The following is a 26111-nucleotide window of genomic DNA, read 5'->3' as shown; positions in this document are numbered from 1 at the left end:
TAGTTTGAGAAAATGCACGGTGACCTATCATTTTTATTTTATTTTTGAACATATATCAAAAGATACTACGTTTTAGCAAAGTGTAAACAAATTCTCTCATTTTTTATTCTAGACTCCTATACTTCCTTAAAAATCAATTAATCAATCAATCCAAATCGACATGTCTGTGGTAATAATTTGTTTAATGTAATTTTTTCAATAATTTGGAAAATTTGATAATCCTGGAGGAGACTGAAAATGTTTCTCTTATGTGTGCAGGATGTGGCACTCTCCAATCAAATGTATCACATGGCATCAAAATTAACATCACAATTCCAACCTCATTAATGCTGAAGAGATCTTCCAGTAGTAACCCTATTAAACTTAGAAGACCCTGTATTATATTCTATTGAGGCCTGCAAACCTTTACAGATTGTATCGTCCTCTTAACACCAATTACTTTGTATAACCCAGTGTTGTATGGTGTACTGATTTGTTCTTATTATTTAGTGATTGACCTTTGACCCATCTTTCCTTGCATTAGCATGTGTTAATTGGTGGTGATATAAATTGTTGATTGACCTCTGACCTCACTTACCTTGCACTTTGAGCCTGTGTTGTATGTTGGGGGGACCTGGTTATATTACTTGTGGATTGACCTTTGACCTCACTCACCTTGCATGAGCCCATCTTGTATGTTGTGGAGATCTGGTTATATTACAAGTTTGTTGATTGACATCAGACCTCCCTTACCTTGCATGAGCCTGTGTTGTATGTTGTGGAGACCTGGTTATATTACTTGTTGATTTACCTCAGACCTCACTTACCTTGCATGAGCCTGTGTTGTATGTTGTGGAGATCTTGTTATATTACTTGTTGATTGACTAACTGGTTTCTTCTCTAAAATCTCTGGCACAGGTGGGCCTGTAATTACAAAAGGATGTACTGGTATAAGTAGTACAAATGAACAACAAAAATCATATACACAATTGTTTTTTAAAAAGTATATATATAAGCATTAGTTGTTACTTTAATCTGAAGACATACCAAAAAAAATATTACTTAACAAAACATTTTTGTTTAATCTTCATGAAAATGAATTGTGTAAATGCTAGTACATCTGCATAGCAAATATTTTGAAACTACTAATGTACCAGTAATGATTACTGTAAATTCAGAAATTATTGCAATGTTTTCATTATTGTGAAAAATGTGACAGGGTTATATTTGCAATAATTTAAACTCCCATTTTGAAATATTTCATATGAACTAAACAGGATTTTTCTCAATATTGCAAAAACTAAAATCACATTTTAGTCAAAAATGACAAAATCGCAATAATAAATGCACCCAATAATTTCTGAATTTGCAGTACTCTTAAACTGACCTTATCACAAACTAATACATATAAACTTAAATCAGGTCGTTAGTTTTCTGTTTGAATTGTTTTCTGGCACCTTTTATAGCTACATTTGTGTAACTATGCAGTATGGCTTTGCTCATTATCAAAGGACATATGGTGACCTATAGTTATTACCGCTGTTTTTTGGTCTCTGGTGGAAAGTTGTCTGGGCAATAATACCACATCTTTTCAGAGTTAATTGATCATGACTGAAAAGTGGGTGGGTGGGGGTAGCGAAATAATGTCTTACACCAACAATGAAATGTAACAATGCTTATTCAACTGCATATCATTGATATGATCCATGAAATAATACAGTGTACTTACATGGAGGACCTAAGGATCCATGAAATAATACAGTGTACTTACATGGAGGACCTAAGGATCCATGAAATAATACAGTGTACTTACATGGAGGACCTAAGGATCCATGAAATAATAGTGTACTTACATGGAGGACCTAAGGATCCATGAAATAATAGTTTACTTACATGAAGGACATAAGGATCCATGAAATAATAGTGTACTTACATGGAGGACCTAAGGATCCATGAAATAATAGTGTACTTACATGGAGGACCTAAGGATCCATGAAATAATAGTTTACTTACATGAAGGACCTAAGGATCCATGAAATAATAGTGTACTTACATGGAGGACCTAAGGATCCATGAAATAATACAGTGTACTTACATGGAGGACCTAAGGATCCATGAAATAATACAGTGTACTTACATGGAGGACCTAAGGATTCATGAAATAATAGTGTACTTACATGGAGGACCTAAGGATCCATGAAATAATACAGTGTACTTACATGGAGGACCTAAGGATTCATGAAATAATACAGTGTACTTACATGGAGGACCTAAGGATCCATGAAATAATACATCTCCACATGATGAATGCTCCAAATCTTCACAAAGAACTAATCTTCTGACTGTAAAATAAAATAATGTAATTATTCAAACTTTTAATGAAACAAATTGGTCTGTATGTAAAATTAAATGACAGCTTTTGAGCATTGAATACTTATGTTAGGTATAAATGTGTGACTACTTAAACATACATTTTGTGACTTCCATTTGAAGATAAAAGCAAAATTTTTAGATTTTCAAATTATCCATCAATATTTTTTTTCATTTTTGTTGCTTTTTTTCATGTGAGGGTAAGTTAGATGTGAAAATAGAATTTAATGAGTTTCAAACTTATCCAACAGGAACGTGACAGTGCATTATACATTCTGTATGTGCCTGTCCTAAGTCAGGAACCTGTAATTAAGTGGTTGTCGTTTGTTGTTGTGTTACACATTTGTTTTTTTCATTCATTATTTTGTACACAAGTTAAGCCGTCAGTTTTCTCATTTGAATTGTCGTTTGTTATTTCTGTGTCTCTCATAGCTGACTATGCTGTATAGGTTTTGTTTTCAATATTATGTTATTGTTATATGATTTAGCTTTGGATATTTTAAGCTCACCTTAAAGCATATTTTTCTCTCCAAAATTGTATCTTGTTATTTTGTCTATTGTCTAAGATTTCAAAATGCTGCCACTAGTTCAGGATTTCAAAATGACTTGTCACATGACTCAAGTGTAGGATTCAAAATACTCTGTCACATGATTCATGAGTAGGATTTCAAGTCTTCATTACATGTTTTATAATATTCAAACTTACCTAACGGTGTTATTCCAAAATACTCTGCTTCATGCTTCAGTGCAGATAAACTTATACCACTGGAACAAAAATATATATAACAGTAAGCATATGAATTTGCATGAGGTCTGTCTACATTCAAATAATTAATAGACTAATTATTATAATTGTATTATTTTTAAGATATTCTTATTTACCTCCACACCAATTGTTGTGATTTATATATTTGAAACACCGATAGATTATGTGTAATGTCAGGTTGCTGTCTCATTGATGTAAACTGAACATCTCTTTTCTTTAAGTTTAAAAAAAAATAATAACATTAGGTCAGGCAAATTTTTTAAACAAACTATAAAGCATAAAGTCCATTTATTTAATGCAAAATGTGCAAAGTCATATCACTATTCTTTTTACATGTACTTACCTTAAATCCACATCTTTACTCCGAAGAAAATTTAAAATGACAGAAAACAGCTTAGGATCTCTGTCAATAAATATCTACAAGATATCAAACATTTGTCAATCATTAATTTATATAATTAGAAGATAACATAATATTTACTGTATAACCAATGCATCTTTTTCTTTATTTATATTTCAAAATATTGTGTATTTGATCTGCAATTTTTTTATAAACAAAATGAGGGTTTCCTGTGTTTCCTCTGTTGTCTGAAAAAAATTGAAGTAGAAAAGTTTGTTATGGAATAAAATTGATTCTTCAACGCAACAGGAAAATCATGCACCTGGAAAACACAAAATTACAAGAAGCTGTCACAATGACAGCAAACCGGATTTATTAACATTTATTTTTGTCCTGGCAATATCACAAGAACCATTACTCATGAATGGTGAAAGTGAAAATCATCAATATCAAATTTGACCTCCATTTTGTCATCAGTATCAACATATTAAAATTTGAAAAGCTTAGATTGAATGGTTCATGAGTAAATGCAACAACGTGAATGGAAACGCCATTTTACGATCTTTCAAGAACCATAACTCCTGAACTATAAAAGTCGAAATCGTCATTATTGAACTTGACCTCCATTTTGTCATCAGTAACAGCATATTAAAATTTCGGAAGCTTTGGTAGAACAGTTCATGCATAAATGCACGGACACGACTGGAAACTCCATTTTTCAATCTTTCAAGAACCATAACTCCTGAACAGTAAAAGTCAAAATCGTCATTATTAAACTTGACCTCCATTCTGTCATCAGTAACAACATATTAAAATTTGGGAAGCTTTGGTAGAACAATTCATGCGTTAATGCACGGACACGACTGGAAATTCCATTTTTCAATCTTTCAAGAACCATAACTCCTGAACGGTAATAGTCAAAATCGCCATTATTGAACTTGACCTTCGTATAGTTGTCAGTAATAACATATTAAAATTTTAAAAGCTTTGGTTGAACAGTTCATGAGTTAATGCACGGACAACATTTGATTGCCGCCCGCCGTACATCCCCAAATCAATGACCGACATTTTTGTCACAAAAATCCGGTTAAAAATAGTAGATGCACAGCTTCATGTTTATGTGAAGAATCTGTGCAAATTTAGTTGAATCTGTCATTTTAATGACTTGCAGATTTTTTAACTGGTATATATGCGTTTTCACATTGTTGAAGGCTGTACAGTTACATCCACTTCATTTGAACTTGGGTGGATTGTTGTCTCATTTGCAATCATACCACATCTTATTTTTATATTAGCAGAATTTAAGTCTATATCATGGTTATCATGGTTATACATACAAATAAAATAATCTGTTAAAACTTACAGCGCCAGTCTCATCTTTCAGTGATAGAATCCTTCCACTTAACAGACTGAAACAAAATAAGACTTTTTACTACTTGTCAACTGATCAAAATAATGATATTTTCACTTCATTGCTACATCTTCATTGCTACATCACTGAATATAATTATATATATGGAAAAACAAGAGTTGGTTTCACAAAAAAAAATTACAACTAAGACTGGTTGTAAGTCATGAACAATTCAGTATACTTATTTAATTACAATCAATCTTAGTTAAGTTTATTTGTGAAACCAACACCAGTGCTCTATAGGATCACAAATAAAACTCACAATCTGTCATGACTGAATCAATATGTGTTTAAATAAAATAGCATTTTTTTTTATTTTGAGGAAACTCATACAATTAAGGTACCGTAATCTACCTGCTCTTTATCTGAGAATTATGTTCCGATTTCTTGTATCTTATTTTTATTCCTTGTGTGTTTTAGATATAATTCATAGAACCAGGTTAAAATGACTAAACCCATGTAAGCTGTAGGGTATTTTGACTGTTCTTCTCATGTGTAATTTGTTCTAATGATGTGTTATTTTATTCTACTCATGTGTATTTTGACTGTTATTGATCATGTGTACTATGACTATTCTGATCATGTGTACTTTGACTATTCTGAGAATGTGTATTTCTACTGTAATGATCATAGTTGTGTGTTTTGATTTATCGTGTCGATTCATTTGATTTATTGGTTTGAAACTTGTTTTCCATGTAACAATTCTTTGAAACAACAATTTTCTGAAAGTTTATTATTGATGCTGTCATTGCTTTTAAATATTTGTATATCTGATATATATGTTGTTTTTCCTCGTTTGAATGGTTTTACACTAGTAATTTTGGGGCCCTTTATAGCTTGTTGTTCGGTGTGAGCCAAGGCTCCGTGTTGAAGCTATAATGGTTTATTTTCATAAATTGTTATTTGGATGGACAGTTGTCTCATTGGCACTCATACCACATCTTTCTATATCTATGTGTACAAGATGTAAGTTTGTACAAATTTGTACAGGTTTTTTTGTACAAGATATAAGTTTTTTCACACATATCTTCGATGATGAAGGTTCATCTTTTAGAATGTATCAGTTTAATGTTTTAAATTCAATTTTATATACTTCAAACTAACATTTAGTGCTATTCTCCTTGTTCTATAACTGGAAATGAGGACATCTGAATGGTTTAAATTCTAATTTTATTTTTCTCCTTATACCAAAATCATATCCATAAGACTTTTCGTGTTCTTATTATGATTCTGTATCAGTGCTCAGCATTGGACTTTATCATGTAGTTGTGAAAATTTGATAGAAATATACAAAACAAATAACTGTGTGCGTGCATCACCAATTTATGTTAAATGATTCATAAAACACTGATAACTTTTACATAAAATCTGTACAACATTACAACTTGTACACAACATATACATCTTACTTGTTCTATATATTCTCTTCTTGCAGCATATCACTGTTTTTTTCTAAACTTACATGTGTTACTGTGGATTCATTATTATTTGTACCAATTTTCGTGGATTTTGTGGATAAATACAGACTACAAATTTAAATGTTCAATGAAAAAATGAATTTCCAATAGGCTTACAATGAAATAATTGCAAAATCACAAAATTAAATATATACACGAAATTAACATAATTTTTCTTCATGAAAATAAATGAATCTACAGTACTTACCTGGTAAAAAATGAGTCTTGTATCCATGTTAATGTCTGGCGAGATGTAGAGAATCTGAAAAATAACCATAGCCTAAGTTAGTTCATGAACAAATTAAAATAGAAGATTTATTATCACAGTACCCTCATCACTTACCAATGCCCTGGTATTCTTTGTAAACAAAAAAAATGTTTGTTAAAAATTGGGGTTACACTTATGTCCTGACTCCTGACCAATACGAAAAATGCTTACAAAAAAGTAATAAGCATTTTTCATCGGTCAGGACATTGGTTACTGCAGAGTTGATGTTGATCAGCCAAGATTTCTAACTCTTAAAATTTCTATTTTTTTATTCTTTATACATGTATTTAAATACATGTATTTAACAAGAAATTATAGCAATACACTTACCAAAAATGATTAAGATTTATTCAACATAAATAAAAACTCATTGACAGAATCTCACTTTATTTAGAAACAATGATTAATCTTTTTTTAACAATACACTATCCAAAACAATATTGAGATTTTAACAAAAAAAACCAACGTTGTCTCTCTTTATTTTGAGACAATGACAACAAATATTCTTATAGGAATACACTTGCCAAAAATTGATAACAAAGTTTGGACAACAACTCTGGAAATTAGAGAAAATATTCACTCATACCTTCCTTACAAATTCTATAAAGATTCAGTATAAACAATTTCAAATTGCTTAGCATATACAAGTTTGAAAAGCAAAACCGATAAAACTTGGACGCGAATGTGTAGGGTGCAAGCGGACTTTTAGTGCAAACGTGTAGGGTGTGAAAGTGAAAGGAGGCTACTGTGATAGAACCCTGACGTGAATGGGTGCAAACGGACCCAGATTTGCTATATACATGTACAATAATGTATAATAGATTATTCATTGATCTATTATGGGGTCGGGTCAAAGAGGGAGGGATCGACATTTGGCCGGATCAGTTTGGGGTACCAGATACCAATATGTGCAGGTTAGATATGGCACAAAATGTGCACCTGAATATAGGTATCTTGTTTTGTTACCCCCATTGAAGCAATGGTTACATTGGTTACATTGGTTACACACATGGACCTTAAGTAAATGATATGCATTAGTGACTTTATCTGTTGCAAACTGTACATGCATGGCTGTCCATGGGGAATCCAGTAAAAATTTGTAACAAGCCTGGGAAAGTCTGGTTACAATTGTTACATGCATGGGAAATCAGGTTACAATGGTTACATACATGAAGAATAGGGTAACAATGTAACATGCATGGAGAAATCGGTTATAATGGTTACATGCATGGAGAATCAGGTTACAATGGTTACATACATGGGAAAGTCGGGTTACAATGGTTACATACATGGGAAAGTCAGGTTACAATGGTTACATGCATGGAGAATCAGGTTACAATGGTTACATACATGGGAAAGTCGGGTTACAATGGTTACATACATGGGAAAGTCAGGTTACAATGGTTACATACATGGGAAAGTCAGGTTACAATGGTTACATGCATGGAGAATCAGGTTACAATGGTTACATACATGGGAAAGTCGGTTACAATGGTTAAATACATGGGAAAGTCAGGTTAAAATGGTTACATGCATGGAGAATGAGGGTTACAATGGTTACATGCATGGAGAATCAGGTAACAATGGTTACATACATGGGAAAGTCGGGTTACAATGGTTAAATACATGGGAAAGTCAGGTTACAATGGTTACAAGCATGGAGAATCAGGTTACAATGGTTACATACATGGGGAATCAGGTTACAATGGTTACATACATGGGAAATCAGGTTACAATGGTTACACGCATGGAGAATCAGGTTACAATGGTTACACGCATGGAGAATCAGGTTACAATGGTTACATACATGTGAAAGTCGGGTTACAATGGTTACATACATGGGAAATCAGGTAACAATGGTTACACGCATAGAGAATCAGGTTACAATGGTTACATACATGGGAAATCAGGTTACAATGGTTACACGCATGGAGAATCAGGTTACAATGGTTACATACATGGGAATCAGGTTACAATGGTTACATACATGGGAAATCAGGTTACATTGGTTACACGCATGGAGAATCAGGTTACAATGGTTACATGTATGGGTAAATCAGGTTACAATGGTTACATGCATGGAGAATCAGGTTACAATGGTTACATGCATGGAGAATCAGGTTACAATGGTTACATACATGGGAAAGTCAGGTTACAATGGTTACATGCATGGAGAATCAGGTTACAATGGTTACACGCATGGAGAATCAGGTTACAATGGTTACATACATGGGAAATCAGGTTACAATGGTTACATACATGGAGAATGAGGGTTACAGTGGTTACATACATGGGGAATCAGGTTACAATGGTTACATACATGGAGAATTTGGTTACAATGGTTACATACATGGGGATTCAGGTTACAATGGTTACATACATGGATAATGAGGGTAACAGTGGTTACATACATGGGGATTCAGGTTACAATGGTTACATACATGGAGAATCAGGTTACAATGGTTACATGCATGGGGAATCAGGTTACAATGGTTACATACATGGATAATTTGGTTACAATGGTTACATACATGGGGATTTAGGTTACAATGGTTACATGCATGGAGAATCAGGTTACAATGGTTACATACATGGGAAAGTCGGGTTACAATGGTTAAATACATGGGAAAGTCAGGTTACAATGGTTACACGCATGGAGAATCAGGTTACAATGGTTACACGCATGGAGAATCAGGTTACAATGGTTACATGCATGGAGAATCAGGTTACAATGGTTACATACATGGGAAAGTCAGGTTACAATGGTTACATGCATGGAGAATCAGGTTACAATGGTTACATACATGGGAAAGTTGGGTTACAATGGTTACATGCATGGAGAATCAGGTTACAATGGTTACATACATGGGAAAGTCAGGTTACAATGGTTACATGCATGGAGAATCAGGTTACAATGGTAACATACATGGGAAAGTTGGGTTACAATGGTTACATGCATGGAGAATCAGGTTACAATGGTTACATACATGGGAAATCAGGTTACAATAGTTACACGCATGGAGAAATAGGTTACAATGGTTACACGCATGGAGAATCAGGTTACAATGGTTACATGCATGGAGAATCAGGTTACAATTGTTACATACATGGGAAAGTCTGGTTACAATGGTTACATGCATGGAGAATCAGGTTACAATGGTTACACGCATGGAGAATCAGGTTACAATGGTTGAATACATGGGAAATCGGGTTACAATGGTTACATACATGGGAAATCCGGTTACAATGGTTACATGCATGGGGAATCAGGTTACAATGGTTACACGCATGGAGAATCAGGTTACAATGGTTACATACATGGAGAATTTGGTTACATACATGGGGATTCAGGTTACAATGGTTACATACATGGAGAATGAGGGTTACAGTGGTTACATACATGGGGATTCAGGTTACAATGGTTACATACATGGAGAATTTGGTTACAATGGTTACACGCATGGGGAATCAGGTTACAATGGTTACATACATGGAGAATTTGGTTACAATGGTTACATACATGGGGATTCAGGTTACAATGGTTACATACATGGAGAATGAGGGTTACAGTGGTTAAATACATGGGGATTCAGGTTACAATGGTTACATACATGGAGAATCAGGTTACAATGGTTACATACATGGGAAATCAGGTTACAATGGTTACATACATGGAGAATTTGGTTACAATGGTTACATACATGGGGATTCAGGTTACAATGGTTACATACATGGAGAATGAGGGTTACAGTGGTTACATACATGGGGATTCAGGTTACAATGGTTACATACATGGAGAATTTGGTTACAATGGTTACACGCATGGGGAATCAGGTTACAATGGTTACATACATGGAGAATTTGGTTACAATGGTTACATACATGGGGATTCAGGTTACAATGGTTACATACATGGAGAATGAGGGTTACAGTGGTTACATACATGGGGATTCAGGTTACAATGGTTACATACATGGAGAATCAGGTTACAATGGTTACATGCATGGGGAATCAGGTTACAATGGTTACATACATGGATAATTTGGTTACAATGGTTACATACATGGGGATTCAGGTTACAATGGTTACATACATGGAGAATTTGGTTACAATGGTTACACGCATGGGGAATCAGGTTACAATGGTTACATACATGGAGAATTTGGTTACAATGGTTACATACATGGGGATTCAGGTTACAATGGTTACATACATGGAGAATGAGGGTTACAGTGGTTACATACATGAAGAATCAGGTTACAATGGTTACACGCATAGAGAATCAGGTTACAATGGTTACATGCATGGAGAATCAGGTTACAATGGTTACATACATGGGAAAGTCAGGTTACAATGGTTACATGCATGGAGAATCAGGTTACAATGGTTACATACATGGGAAAGTTGGGTTACAATGGTTACATGCATGGAGAATCAGGTTACAATGGTTACATACATGGGAAATCAGGTTACAATAGTTACACGCATGGAGAAATAGGTTACAATGGTTACACGCATGGAGAATCAGGTTACAATGGTTACATGCATGGAGAATCAGGTTACAATTGTTACATACATGGGAAAGTCTGGTTACAATGGTTACATGCATGGAGAATCAGGTTACAATGGTTACACGCATGGAGAATCAGGTTACAATGGTTGCATACATGGGAAATCGGGTTACAATGGTTACATACATGGGAAATCCGGTTACAATGGTTACATGCATGGAGAATCAGGTTACAATGGTTACACGCATTGAGAATTTGGTTACAATGGTTACATACATGGGGATTCAGGTTACAATGGTTACATACATGGAGAATGAGGGTTACAGTGGTTACATACATGGGGATTCAGGTAACAACGGTTACATACATGGAGAATTTGGTTACAATGGTTACACGCATGGGGAATCAGGTTACAATAGTTACATACATGGAGAATTTGGTTACAATGGTTACATACATGGGGTTTCAGGTTACAATGGTTACATACATGGAGAATGAGGGTTACAGTGGTTAAATACATGGGGATTCAGGTTACAATGGTTACATACATGGAGAATGAGGGTTACAGTGGTTACATACATGGGGATTCAGGTAACAACGGTTACATACATGGAGAATTTGGTTACAATGGTTACACACATGGGGAATCAGGTTACAATGGTTACATACATGGAGAATTTGGTTACAATGGTTACATACATGGGGATTCAGGTTACAATGGTTACATACATGGAGAATGAGGGTTACAATGGTTACATACATGGGGAATCAGGTTACAATGGTTACATACATGGAGAATTTGGTTACAATGGTTACATACATGGGGATTCAGGTTACAATGGTTACATACATGGAGAATGAGGGTTACAGTGGTTACATACATGGGGATTCAGGTTACAATGGTTACATACATGGAGAATGAGGGTTACAATGGTTACATACATGGGGATTCAGGTTACAATGGTTACATACATGGAGAATGAGGGTTACAATGGTTACATACATGGAGAATGAGGGTTACAATGGTTAATTACATGGTGATTTGTTTATCTTTTGATGTGAACTTCCTTTCATATGAAATAAATTTTAGATTTTATGTTTCTGAGTTATGGGGTTAAATTATCATTAAAAAAGAGGGATCTTCAAGTTTTCGAACAATAACTCAAGAATGCTATCATTGACTTGCAAGAACTTCTGCTGAATTGTTTATATCAGAGACATATAATATAGAATTATATGTCTCAGTTCATATCTGCATGAACTCCCTTTAGATTTTCATAAATTTTAGATTTTACGTTTATTGAGTTTCTTCTGGGTTAATTAACCGTCATAATAATTAAAAAAAGGATGATTTCCAAGACTTCGACAAAAACTCAAAAATGCTTTCAGCAGTTCTCACAAAACTTTGGTGAATTGTTTATCATCTATTGATGTAAGCTCCTTTTAGAATTGTTTTAATTTAAGATTTTACATATCTATTCATTGAAAAAAGGGGAATTTCCCAGTTTTAGGACAATAACTCAAAAGAATTTAAGGGTTCCATGGAACATAGTGTCTCGCCTACTTTATGAATGTTATTAATGTTTAGAGAACTTTAACTGCAGATTTTATGTGCTGTTAACTGGAAGAATATATAGAAAAACTGGAAATATATTTTTACAAAATTTCCTTCTGCATACTATAGCTATTAATCATAAATAAGCTTCTGTCCAAGTTTGGTACCTTAGAAATCTAGGATAGTTAAAGAAAGTTATTAAAATTTTAAAAACTTTAACCACTGATTGAATATTTGTGGACGTGCTTGATGCACCCGATGGAATGTAGAATCGCTATGTCTTGCTTTTTTCGACAAAAGTCATGGCTTGACAAAAATCATTTAAGGAATTGTCATGAAATTGTAAATTGTTTATATCTATTTATGTGAACTCCCTTTTGATTTTCAGAAATTTCAAGTATGCCATTGAGAAGTAATTGAAAATTATTCTTTGCAAATTTGATGGGCGTATCATGCGCTCATGGTGCAGATGTTTATTTTATTTGGCCCTAGCCATATTTGATGACTGTCATTTGACACTTGTGATGTATTTTATCAATTGTAGATTAAATTTTATGTAACATATGTTCATTTCTCTGTTTAGAAAATTGTTCATACGCCTTGTCAAAAGTAAATCTATTAAATTTTAATCATATATTTCTTTAAATACAAACTTTTCTTTAAAACAAGTTTGTATACGACCGCAAAAAAATATTTTGCGTCCTATATCACTGTATATTGGGTGATGTTGTCGTCGTCTGCGTCGTACAAAGACACATTTGGTTTCCGGACAAAAACTTAAGTTTAATAAATGCATCTCTATGAAATTTTACAAGAAGGTTCAATACCATAAAGAAAAAGTTGGGATTGATTTCGGGGTTTATGGTACCAAAGGTTTAGAAATAACAGGGGGGAGCAATTTTGTAGAGTCTGGACCATAACTTGTGTGTTATTGTACGGATCTCTCTGAAATTGTACCACAAGATTCCATATCACAATGGGAAGACTGGGTATGAGTTTGTCTCAACATACTCTAGAAGTGCTTTTCAAGGTCATAACTTAAAAGTCTGTTATTGTCCCGACATATTTTATACTTTATGATAAATCTGTTTGAAAATGTCTTATGCACGTACAATCTGAACTGACTTGTTGTCTTCTGTGAGTAAAATAAAAAAAAATTCTGCGACAGACCTCAGAGACTAAGTATAACACAGTAGTCTCAGGACCAACTTAGTCAAGTTGTTAAACTCCCGCAGTAGAAGGACTTTGTTAATGTCCATGTCAAGACCAATTACGGAATCACATTTAGCCTGGGAACATTCTTTTGAATAATTCAGTGTTTTATCTGAATTCATAAATGTTAATTGATTATGATGGTGTTTTTTTTGTGTTGACAATGATCATCCAAATAAAATTAACAATATGCTGGTTGTTGATCTTGAACAGTAAAAAAACCTGAAACAACATCTTCTACTCATTATTTTAGTGTAACTTTTTTATATAATGCTATTCAATTTTTAAACTTGCCTTAAAATTAATGAATTAATAAACATCTTCCCCAATGTAACATTATATCAATATGTTTATTACTTATAATTTAAACTCTGTTTATAACCTACAGTCCAAACTCTGTTTATTACATATTATTTAAACTCTGGGTATAACTTACAATCTTAACCTTGTTGATTACTTATAATTCAAACTCAGATTAATACCTAATCTATAAATGTTTACATCTTACATATTGTCTATTCTAGAGACATATAATATATGCATTATATGTTTCTGTCATTTCATATTTCATATTTGCATGGCATATATATCTATATAATTATTTGTTTCAAATGGAAAGTTGTAAACTTCTTCAACATGCATGACATGTTCAAATGTAAATCAAATAGGTTAGAAAAATAAATATAATTAATATCAAAATTATTGAATTAAAATTAGAGTGTGTCCTTGTATTCATGTACGTATTTATTGAAAAAAAACTTTGTATTAAAATAAACCCTAAAAAAAAAGGTTAGTCCTAAAATAAAACCTTTCCCTTTATATTGAAAGGTTTAAAGACATTACATGTATAATGAAATTTTAAATTTGTTTAACTTGTATCAAAACTATAAATATGTTATACACATGTGAAATTCAACAAGAATAAACAGATTGTTGAAGAAGTGGTTGATAAGATAATCAGTCTTTGCCTCTCTGTAATTGTTAATTTTTATAGGGATGCGGCGGCGTTAGCTAAGTGCTTTAAAGCTTAATATTTTAGAAGGTGGAAGACCTGGAAGCGTCATACTTGGTATATAGATGCCTCATGTTAGGAAGTTTCCGTCAGTCACATGTCCAATGTTCTTGACCTCATTTTCCTGGTTCAGTGGTTATAGTTAAGTTGTTGTGTTTTGGTCTGTATTACTTATGCTGTATGTATTAGGTCTACTATTTGGTGTATAGAATGATTGTATGGTGTACATGTCTAGCTGACAGGTGTCATCTGACCTTAACCTCATTTTCATGGCTCAGTGGTCAAAGTTAAAGTTTTTTAATTGAGTTTTGGTTTTTTTTTTCTAATGCTATATGCAATAGATTAACTAGATTTGGTGTATGAAATATTTTATGATTTATATGCCAGTAGCGCAGGTTTTATTTGACCTTATTTTCACAGTTCATTGCTCAGTGTTAAGTTTTTGTGTTTTGGTCTGTTTTTCTTTAAATATAAGCAATAGGTCAACTATATTTGTTGTATGGTAGAATTGTTAGCTGTAAGCTGAAAGTTAAGAAGACCGCATTAAATAATTTTAATTTATAGCATTATGAATGCAATCTCCTTTAAGAATGCAGGAAAGAAAGTCACAGGATTCTATTTTGGAAATTTTAGAAGAAACTGGGACTTCAGAGGCGTATTTAGAGGGGTTTTCAGGGGCCAGGGCCCCACTTTTCTGGGATAAATATGGTTGATGATATAGGGAATCACTGAAGCATGACTGGAGTGGGCCCATCTTAGGCAGTCAGTGGGCCCCACTTATGAAAATGTCTGGATCCGCCACTTTCAAACATAGTTGGTTAAACATGATGGGACTTAAAATGTTTTGGTAGTAATTGGTGCTTACAAATACAGCAAAGGACTTGTCTTGTTGCACTAGAAACAAAGTTTTAAAACTAATTACCATAAATCAGTGTTTTAGAAGCACAGAATGCATATATGAAAACATTTGAGAAAGATCTGAGAGTCTTTGTTCAAATTGCTCAATTGGTGAAGTTGAAGATGAGCTTTATTTTTTGTTAGAATGCCTTCTTTTTGATATTCAGAGGGAAGATTTTTTTAAATACATTTCTCACAATTGTTATAATTTTAAAAATTTAAATAAATCTTATAAATTGTTATGGCTCTTACACAAGAAAATTTAACTTATATAGAAAAATTATATTTGAGACCGTTTTGAAATAAGGGGATCAGGTATACATATTGAATATAAGTCAAGTACTAGTAAACGATTTGAGAATGAATGCATATAATGTAATTTCATTCTTTTAATTATTCACAATATGTATGTGGTTTTGGTTCTGCTTCTGCCCAATGCTTATATACTAAATATATATTTACATTTGACTATTATTGTTGTTGTTACCAATTATGTAAATCAATTGTATTTGATTTTATGCCCTTAATGGGCCCTGTAATTTGGAAATAAAAATATTCTATACTATTCTATTCTATTAGATGTAAGAAAAGAAAAGCATATAAAACCATAAATAAAAAGTTTGGTATTTACAGATATTATGACTTTGTAATTAAATTACTTTATAATCAGCACATTACACATGACTGATGACTTTGTGCAAATTGCAAATTATTATGTTCAATCAACCATATCAGAGACATTAATACACACTGACCATATCCAATAAACAATTGAAAATTTAATGGTCATGATGGTAGTTATTGACTTCACTGAATGGCTTAGGGTTACAAATAAGGTAATTAGAAAAATACATTAAACCTATTGAAACTGAATGCAAATTTGTTTATTGGTTTACTATTACGCCAACGTGATAGCAATATACGACGAAATTTTTTTCAAATTTTGCGGTCGTATAAAAATGCACTGAAACTATGTAAATTTAGATGTGGCAATCACCGTTTGCCAGTGGAGACAGGGAGGTGGCAAAATGTTCAAAGACCCGAGAGGCTATGCCACCTTTGTGAATCTGCTGACATCGGTGATGAATTCCATTATGTAATGTCTTGTCCTTTTTTCAAAAAAGAACGATATAAATATTTACCACACTATTGTTGTACAAATGTTAATATTCTTAAATTTAAAAATGTATTCACTACAGTCAATATTGTCTTACTAGAAAAATTGTGTAGATTTATAAACTATATATCAGTGAAAGTCTGTCCTCCTGGTTAAACTACATTTATTTATGTATATTTCACACATGCAAAATATGTTGTATTGTATATATATTATCATCTTTGTAACTATGTTTTTTAGTTAATGAGAATAAAGATCTATCTATCTACCCTAAAGTAACATAAAATCCAAATTTGTTAGCATTTAATTGCAAGTTTTTTTCCGTTCTCTAACATTAGTTTGCCTCAACCAAATGTTATGAAACTTATACACAATGCTTATTACCACATAATACAGGCTTGGGCACACGACATTTTAGCGAGAGAAAAAAAAGACTACTAGGGAATATTATAGTTTGAGTTTTGGGAATAATAAGGAATATTACTAGGACTTTGTCTGGGTGTTCTAGAACCAACCTAATGCACATATCTTAATATATTGATCACATGGTTATTTAAACTTTACAGATTGCACAGACTTTTTGCGATCTGGTCAAAAGATTTAGTATATATTTTGTTTTGTTAAAAAAATATTTTTACTGTTTCATTTTATGTATTCTACTCATTTCGCTATCTATGTTATTTGTAAATTTATGTGTATTTGTCTCAGTAAACGGACAGAAAGTCACAGAACAAAATGTCACAGGACATAAAGTCACAAAGATAGGACAACAAGTCACATGACAAAAGGTCACAAATAATTTGTTGCCAATTGTTTGAATATGTAAGTGATGTATTCACTTTTTAATTCATATATTCATATTAAAGTTAAGGAAATGTGTCATTATACTTGAAAAATGATTATTTATTTAATAAAAATCATGCAAAGGATATATTTATTGGCACAATGAAGCCATTAAAGTGTCAAGCCACTTTCACATTTTGTTTTTTTAACAATTATTTAATCATCTTTGATATTTTTTGGATAAATTTTGTTAACAAAGTTGGTTTATATACAATAGTTAAAAAAAAATACCAAAATATTTTTGTAGAAATAAGCGTTTTTTATTCAAAGAAAGTAGCCAGAAAAAAATAATTGTGACTTTTTGTCCTGTCACTTATTGTCCGTGACTTTTTGTCTATTACTTTTTGTCCTGTGACTTTCTGTCCTACATTCTTTGTCGCTCCTGTTATGCAGGAAATCGGTGCCAGGAAATCTGCGTCTGAGTGTATTTTGAATAAACAGTTTAAACAGTACAGTAGATATTGCGGTGGAGTATCAAATTTGTATAAATGCTCATTAATTTTTGTTATCGCTCATTATTTTTTTTTATCATATTGAAAAATTTTCTTAGCTCTCAGAATAAAGTGAATCTTAATTGCATTATGAAAAGAAACTAGTTAATGAAAAATTTTCTTGCTTTTTAAAACAATTGAAAATCAAGTATGTTATCGTCAGTTTGGCTAATATCTGTCAGTTAATAACCAAAATTTGTCTTCAGAAAAAATAAATACACTTCTACCATGTCTATAGATTGTGACATTTTTATGGTCTATTAATAAAATCATATTTTTTTTCTCTGTGTATTATATTGTCGAAACTGCTGGACTGGCATGATACATATATATACACATTGATAATGAAAATGTATTAAATTTTAAACATGCAAAGGATATATTTATTGGCAAAATGAACCAATTTAAGTACCAAGTCACTTTGGCATTTTTTTTTTCATAAACAATTATTTGATAATTATTAATGACATTTATTAAATACATTTTAATTACAAAGTTGCTTCATATATTAAACTTCAAGGCAAATACAATTTTTTTTTTGAAGTGTTTTCTTATTCAAAGAAAAATAATCTCAAAACTGAATTGTGACTTTTTGTCCTGTGATTTTTTTTGTCCGTGAAATTTTGAGCTGTGACTCTCTGTCCTACATTCATATAATCTTGTATACATTTGCCAAGAATATTTCACTTAAAACCAGACCTTTTAGATAAAGTTAATACATTGTAATGACTGCAGGGACTTGAATGAATTAGACTATTTAAAGATACTTGTCTAGTAGTCTCAGATATATGACAATACAAAATATTATCAAATTTTGCTGTAATAAATATATGTTGAATATATTTATTCAATAGAGAAATAATGAATTGCCTAAATTATATTTAAAATAAGTCCTAAAGATATTATCTTAAACATTTGTTAAACAATGTTAAATGCAGATCCGTCTCTCTTAGTATAAACAATTTTGAATTTAGAAAATTGATTTTAGAAACACCTTTCAATAGAAAAAGACAGGTATTGTGAAAGTTTGCATTATATATGAAGATGACATTCATTTAATCTTCAGTTGTCAAAAAGTACTTGTAAAAAATAACATAAATTGATAGAAGTTAAAAAAAAAAATTAACATCAAAACAAAGTCACAAGACATTTAAAAAAAATGTTATAAGGCTATATGTGTTTTATATGTCTCTGGTTCAACTAGTTGTATTATTTCATTTTATTTTTTGAATTTTCTGGTCATAATCACAGTAATTAAATTTGACAAACACATATTTTACCTGAGACACTTTACCTGTAGGTTATGTAATTTTAACACTTCAATGCAGTCATGATTTCCCTTTATCCTTGACTAGTTTTTGATTAATACCTTGTGTATCAATTAGCAACAGGGAGTATTATGATGGACACATAGGGCCATCATGGTGGACATAGTTTTGTAACCTGACTTCCCAATGAATGTAACCATTGTAACCTGATTCCCCAGGCATGTATATATGTAACCATTGTAACCTGATTCTGCATGCATGTAACCATTGTAACCCGAATTTCCCATGTATGTAACCATTGTAACCTGATTCTCCATGCATGTAACCATTGCAACCTGATTTTCCCATACATGTAACCATTGTAACCAATTTCTCCATGTATGTAACCATTGTAACCAAATTCTCCATGTATGTAACCATTGTAACCCGATTCCCCATGTATGTAACCATTGTAACCTGATTCTCCATGCATGTAACCATTGTAAACTGATTTTCCCATGTATGTAACCATTGTCACCTGATTCTCCATGCATGTAACCATTGTAACCTGACTTTCCCATACATGTAACCATTGTAACCTATTTCTCCATGTATGTAACCATTGTAACCAAATTCTCCATGTATGTAACCATTGTAACCTGATTCCTCATGTATGTAACCATTGTAACCTGATTCTTCATGCATGTAACCGTTGTAACCTGATTTTCCCATACATGTAACCATTGTAACCTATTTCTCCATGCATGTAACCATTGTAACCTATTTCTCAATGCATGTAACCATTGTAACCAAATTCTCCATGTATGTAACCATTGTAACCCGATTCCCCATGTATGTAACCATTGTAACCTATTTCTCAATGCATGTAACCATTGTAACCAATTCTCCATGTATGTAACCATTGTAACCCGATTCCCCATGTATGTAACCATTGTAACCTGATTCTCCATGCATGTAACCATTGTAACCTGATTTTCCCATACATGTAACCATTGTAACCTATTTCTCCATGCATGTTACCATTGTAACAAAATTCTCCATGTATGTAACCATTGTAACCTGACTTTCCCATGTATGTAACCATTGTAACCTGACTTTCCCATGTATGTAACCATTGTAACCTGACTTCCCCATGCATGTAACCATTGTAACCTGATTCCCTATACATGTAACCTGATTCTCCATGCATGTAACCATTGTAACTCTAAATCATTGTAACCTAAATAACTTATGTAACCTCACAGCCACGAATAATGGGGTTGCCATGGTAACAAGATGGCTAAAAGGGATTCTTGCATGTCTGTAACCAGTGTAACCAATGTAACCATTAGGCCAATGGAGGTTACAAATGTACCAGGATTTGAGAATTTCTGAATATGATGATTTTTATGATAGTTTGTATGAGTGTAACCAATGTAACCAATGTAACCATTATGTCAATGGGGGTTACAAAACAAGGTAACTGAATTATGGTGCACATTTTGTGCCTTATATGGTGCAGGTGGGAATGTGTTTTGGGACGAAAAGACCTGTTACCTTGCATGAGTGGTGAACTACTAGATCACAGGAGTTTGTTACAATTTGCCTGGTTTACTATCCATACGAACCTCGAAAACACACGTATGATTAGTAAACCCGGCAAATTGTAATAAACCAATGTGGTGTTCGGTTCCCAGAGAAAATACAGCATATTTTTTGTCAAGAAATATGTCATAAAATCAACATGTTTAACTGCTCATAGTTATACTGGCCACAACACTATTACTTTATATTACCTGGTTCCGCCGACATTTAAATGAATAACGTCTCCGGGCATTGACAAGTTGAATGAGATGTGCAAATCGCTGCTAAAGTAAAAGTTGTTGATGTTTTTGCCTAATTTCCGGTTTACGTAAAATCCAACAACGGATCGAATTTTAACTAAGTACCAAATAGAAAGTAAAAAATATGAGACCCAAAACTTTCCTATAAATTACTAATAAAATCAACGGTACCAATTTTGTTGCACCAGATGCGCATTTCGACAATACATGTCTCTTCAGTGATGCTCGTGGCCAAAATACTAAGGTGTCATTTAAGATTGAAATAAACAATTAATTTCCCCATAGGCGACAATGGTAGCCTTTTTTCGAGACACAGACTTTAGGAAGTTGATTTTTTTAACGAAACCTTGCTAGAATCAAAGAAAAGTTATTAGGACAGTATTTTTTGGTCCAAAAAATATAGGTTCGCGTTGCTTTTCTTAGCGTATTTTGTACTTATCTCCCATGCCTATCAATTTTGCCCTTAAAAATACGTGTCTTGTCCTAGCGTTGAAAAGTCATCTCAGTGCCTTTAGGGCTACGGAATAATTTTTATTTTGCCTTTTGTATAAAGCAGAGTGCACGAAGTCTCTAATAATAACAAATAACGGGCGCACATATCGACCAATCAGGATTCGCCATACTCTTAATTCTGAATACCATGTTATGCTCATAAAATGGCTGCGCCCATAAAATCTAATGGTGTATTGTAACCTTAAGAATTGAATGCTTCTTTTCGTAAATTTATTGTGGTGTGTAAAAGCGTTGACCGAAGTACTTCTAACAAGAGGCTGTCACAACGACAGCAAACCGGATTTATTAACATTTATTTGTGTCCTGGCAATATCACAAGAACCATTACTGATGAATGGTGAAATTGAAAATCGTCAATATCAAGTTTGACCTCCATTTTGTCATCAGTAACAACATATTAAAATTTCAAAAGCTTTGGTTGAATGGTTCATGAGAAAATGCACGGGCACGACGGGAAACACCATTTTTCAATCTTTCAAGAACTATAACTCCTGAACGGTAATAGTCAAAATCGTCATTATTGAACTTGACCTCTATTTTGTCATCAGTAACAACATATTAAAATTTCAAAAGCTTTGGTTGAATGGTTCATGAGAAAATGCACGGGCACGACGGGAAACACCATTTTTCAATCTTTCAAGAACTATAACTCCTGAACGGTAATAGTCAAAATCGTCATTATTGAACTTGACCTCCATTTTGTCATCAGTAACAGCATATTAAAATTTTGGAAGCTTTGGTAACACAGTTCATGCATAAATGCACGGACACGACTGGAAACTCCATTTTTCAATCTTTCAAGAACCATAACTCCTGAACGGTAAAAGTCAAATTCGTCATTATTGAACTTGACCTCCATTCTGTCATTAGTAACAACATATTAAAATTTGGGAAGCTTTGGTAGAACAGTTCATGCGGTAAATGCACGGACACGACTGGAAACTCCATTTTTCAATCTTTCAAGAACCATAACTCCTGAACGGTAAAAGTCAAAATCGCCATTATTGAACTTGACCTTCGTAAAAGCTTTGGTTGAACGGTTCATGAGTTAATGCACGGACAACATTTGATTGCCGCCCGCCCGCCCGCCCGACCGCCTTGACCTATATTTTGTCATCAGTAACAACATATTAAAATTTCAAAAGCTTTGGTTGAATGGTTCATGAGAAAATGCACGGACACGACTGGAAACTCCATTTTTCAATCTTTCAAGAACCATAACTCCTGAACGGTAAAAGTCAAAATCGCCATTATTGAACTTGACCTTCGTATAGTTGTCAGTAATAACATATTAAAATTTTAAAAGCTTTGGTTGAACGGTTCATGAGTTAATGCACGGACAACATTTGATTGCCGCCCGCCCGCCCGCCCGCCCGCCTTGACCTCTATTTTGTCATCAGTAACAACATATTAAAATTTCAAAAGCTTTGGTTGAATGGTTCATGAGAAAATGCACGGACACGACTGGAAACTCCATTTTTCAATCTTTCAAGAACCATTACTCCTGAACGGTAAAAGTCAAAATCGCCATTATTGAACTAGACCTTCGTATAGTTGTCAGTAATAACATATTAAAATTTTAAAAGCTTTGGTTGAACGGTTCATGAGTTAATGCACGGACAACATTTGATTGCCGCCCGCCCGGCCGCCCGCCGTACATCCCCCAATCAATAACCGACATTTTTGTCACAAAAATCCGGTTAAAAATGTACGCACGGTCAACGCTTTTACAACCCTATAAAGTTACAAAAAGAAGCATTCAATACTTATAATTACATTTTTTAGCTATGATCATGAAAACACGAATTTTATATATTTCATTATTTAATTCACCTGTTCACTTTATTGTTGGAGCACGTGTTATCATGAGTGAAAAGTTGTATTGAGCAATGCAACTGCTTACGGAATAATACGTGATGTGCAGTTAGCCAATCAGAATAAAATATTATAATGAAACATACATCTAATGTAATTATTCATATAAAACTCTTGTTTCCCCCCCAAACATTATCAACAAGAATGTGTTCATAGTACACATATGCCTCACTCGCATTATCTTTTCTATGTTCAGGGGAACGTGAAATTGGGGGTCAAAGCTCTAATTTAATAATTAGCCTTAAAATAAGAAAGATCATAATATAGGGAACACAGGGCGGATCCATATAGTTTTATATGGGGGCCCACTGACTGACCTGAAAGGGGATGCGCTCCAGTAATGATTCAGTGATACCCTATATAATCACTTAAATATTCCCCACAAAAGCCACCATACCCCCACTGGATCCGCCGATTATAAGAACAAAAAACTTTCACCAAATTTTAACCTAAAGCTGATCAGACGGACGGACTTGAGTACGGATTTTTACGGACGGACGGACACACAGACCGGAAAACGTAATGCCACTAAGTGGAGCATAAACATAAATTTTAGGTCCGATTTTGATGAGATTTTTAATGAGAAACTAATACTGAAATGTCTACAGTACAGTTTTTTTTCTAGGTATGATGAAATATTTGTTAACATGTCATTACTGAGAATTCTTAATTTGCATAGAAAAAATTAAACTGAAATTATATGTCATTTCTTCCTATATACATGTATAAATAGATATATGTTGTATGAGAACCAATGCGACAACTCTCCATCCAAGTCTCAATAAACAAAAATTGAACAATCATTTGTCAAAGTACGGTCTTCAACACAGAGGAATGGCTCACACCGAACAGCAAGTCACAAAGGACACAAAACTGACTAATGTAAAACAATAAACATGCAGTCTGTATGATTTTTTTTGTTGGTCAGATATTCGTATTTGTCTTTAACAGAGATCTTACTAAAAATGTAAATCATACAAACATTTCATAGTTACTAGTAGTGGGGAAACTACCGGTTCTGGCGACTTTTGTCTAATGTTAACCCTATGGGGAAAAGGTAGCCTCCTGAGAGGTAGCCTCCCGATGTGAGGCTAATTTCTATGACGTCAATTTAAGTATTTTGACATAAATTAATTAAATTAATTACTTTAGATAAGGTCATTATTAAGTGTTACTAATTAATTGGCGTTATTGAATAAGTATATATATATATTTTCTTTATATTTGATGAAAATTCCCAGTCTATAAATAGATACACAGGAAAACCCCACCTTAGTATTAACAGATCATTATTAAATGTCTCTGGTATTATTTATTCACCTACGGCTATTTATCTCTGATAACATGATTATTAAATCAATATTGAAAGCGTGTTTAAACTTGTCCAGTATTGTACGTAGTGACCTTTAACATGTTGATACGTGTCAATAAATCCGCCATATTGAAAAATCGCGTTGATCTTTTGAAATCATTAAATCGTTATATTGTTGGCACTAATTAAAATAGTATAGCTTCATATTTATAGGATGATTTTTTTTTTAATTTTTTTTTTTTTTTTGAGTATTTGAATTTTTAATATAATTGCTAAATCACTGAAAGCGTTCGTTAACTTGTCTGTGTCATAATCAAGTTTAGACTTGTCAATAATCCGATTTAAATGTAATCGCCATGTTGAAAATATTATAAACATAGTTATGCAGTCTTTTGAAATAAGTAAATCATAATATTAATTGAATTATATAGTATTATTCTTACAAAGATGAGATTTATCAAGTAGTTAATTTTAATGTGTTCGATGATACATACTGTTATTTATTGTTTTAATATCCAACTATAATCCCTCCGTTAATCATATAATATATTGTATGAATTGAAAACTTATTTTATTATTTCCTCGATCATATTCACTTTTAAACTGAAATCCTAAAATGCCAAACTGATACACAAGACATTTCAACAGTTACTGTTGACCCCAATAACCTGGTGTGATTAAGTACATAGGTGAATGACCATTAATGTAAACATGTCAAGTAATTCTTATCAAATAATGATTATTTCAACCTTTTTATTAGGCTGTACTTAATCTTTTAAGTAATATTAATTTTTGATAAACTTATTCATTAATAAATGCTTTTATTTCAAGTTATTTTGTATAACATCAGACTGCAAAAAATAAATTTGCCTTGCTAGCAAAGAAAACTACGTCTGATCGCTCCAACAGGTAAATTAGACTGAACTGATGATCGATCGAAAAAATTTGCCGGATTTGAAATTAACCAATCAGATTACGTAAATTACGGAATTTCCACAATTCATGAAAATTCTGCTATATAAACGCTTGAAATGCGGGACTCGTACAGTCTGATCGAAGACATTCTAAAGGTGAAATCAAGTTTACATTAA

At 32.9% G+C, this 26111-nt stretch overlaps 1 protein-coding gene across 1 annotated transcript in view; it reads right to left on the bottom strand.

Moving 5' to 3' along the window:
• Positions 1-21408, bottom strand: part of LOC143069528 (BTB/POZ domain-containing protein KCTD3-like) — a 38537-nt gene extending 17129 nt beyond the window's left edge. Inside the window, exons 1-7 of the mRNA XM_076244208.1 lie at positions 21273-21408; positions 6532-6585; positions 4819-4864; positions 3459-3532; positions 3056-3114; positions 2241-2321; positions 807-903 (exon numbers count right to left, since the gene is read on the bottom strand). Of these exons, the coding sequence (XP_076100323.1) occupies positions 807-903; positions 2241-2321; positions 3056-3114; positions 3459-3532; positions 4819-4864; positions 6532-6585; positions 21273-21313 (452 nt within the window). The 5' untranslated portion in view covers positions 21314-21408. The remainder of the gene's footprint in view (positions 1-806; positions 904-2240; positions 2322-3055; positions 3115-3458; positions 3533-4818; positions 4865-6531; positions 6586-21272) is intronic.
• Between the last annotated feature and the right edge of the window lie 4703 nt (positions 21409-26111).

The sequence above is a fragment of the Mytilus galloprovincialis genome, chromosome 3 (assembly GCF_965363235.1).
Source record: "Mytilus galloprovincialis chromosome 3, xbMytGall1.hap1.1, whole genome shotgun sequence".
NCBI lineage: Eukaryota > Metazoa > Mollusca > Bivalvia > Mytilida > Mytilidae > Mytilus > Mytilus galloprovincialis.
This window is presented reverse-complemented; position numbering and strand designations above follow the sequence as displayed.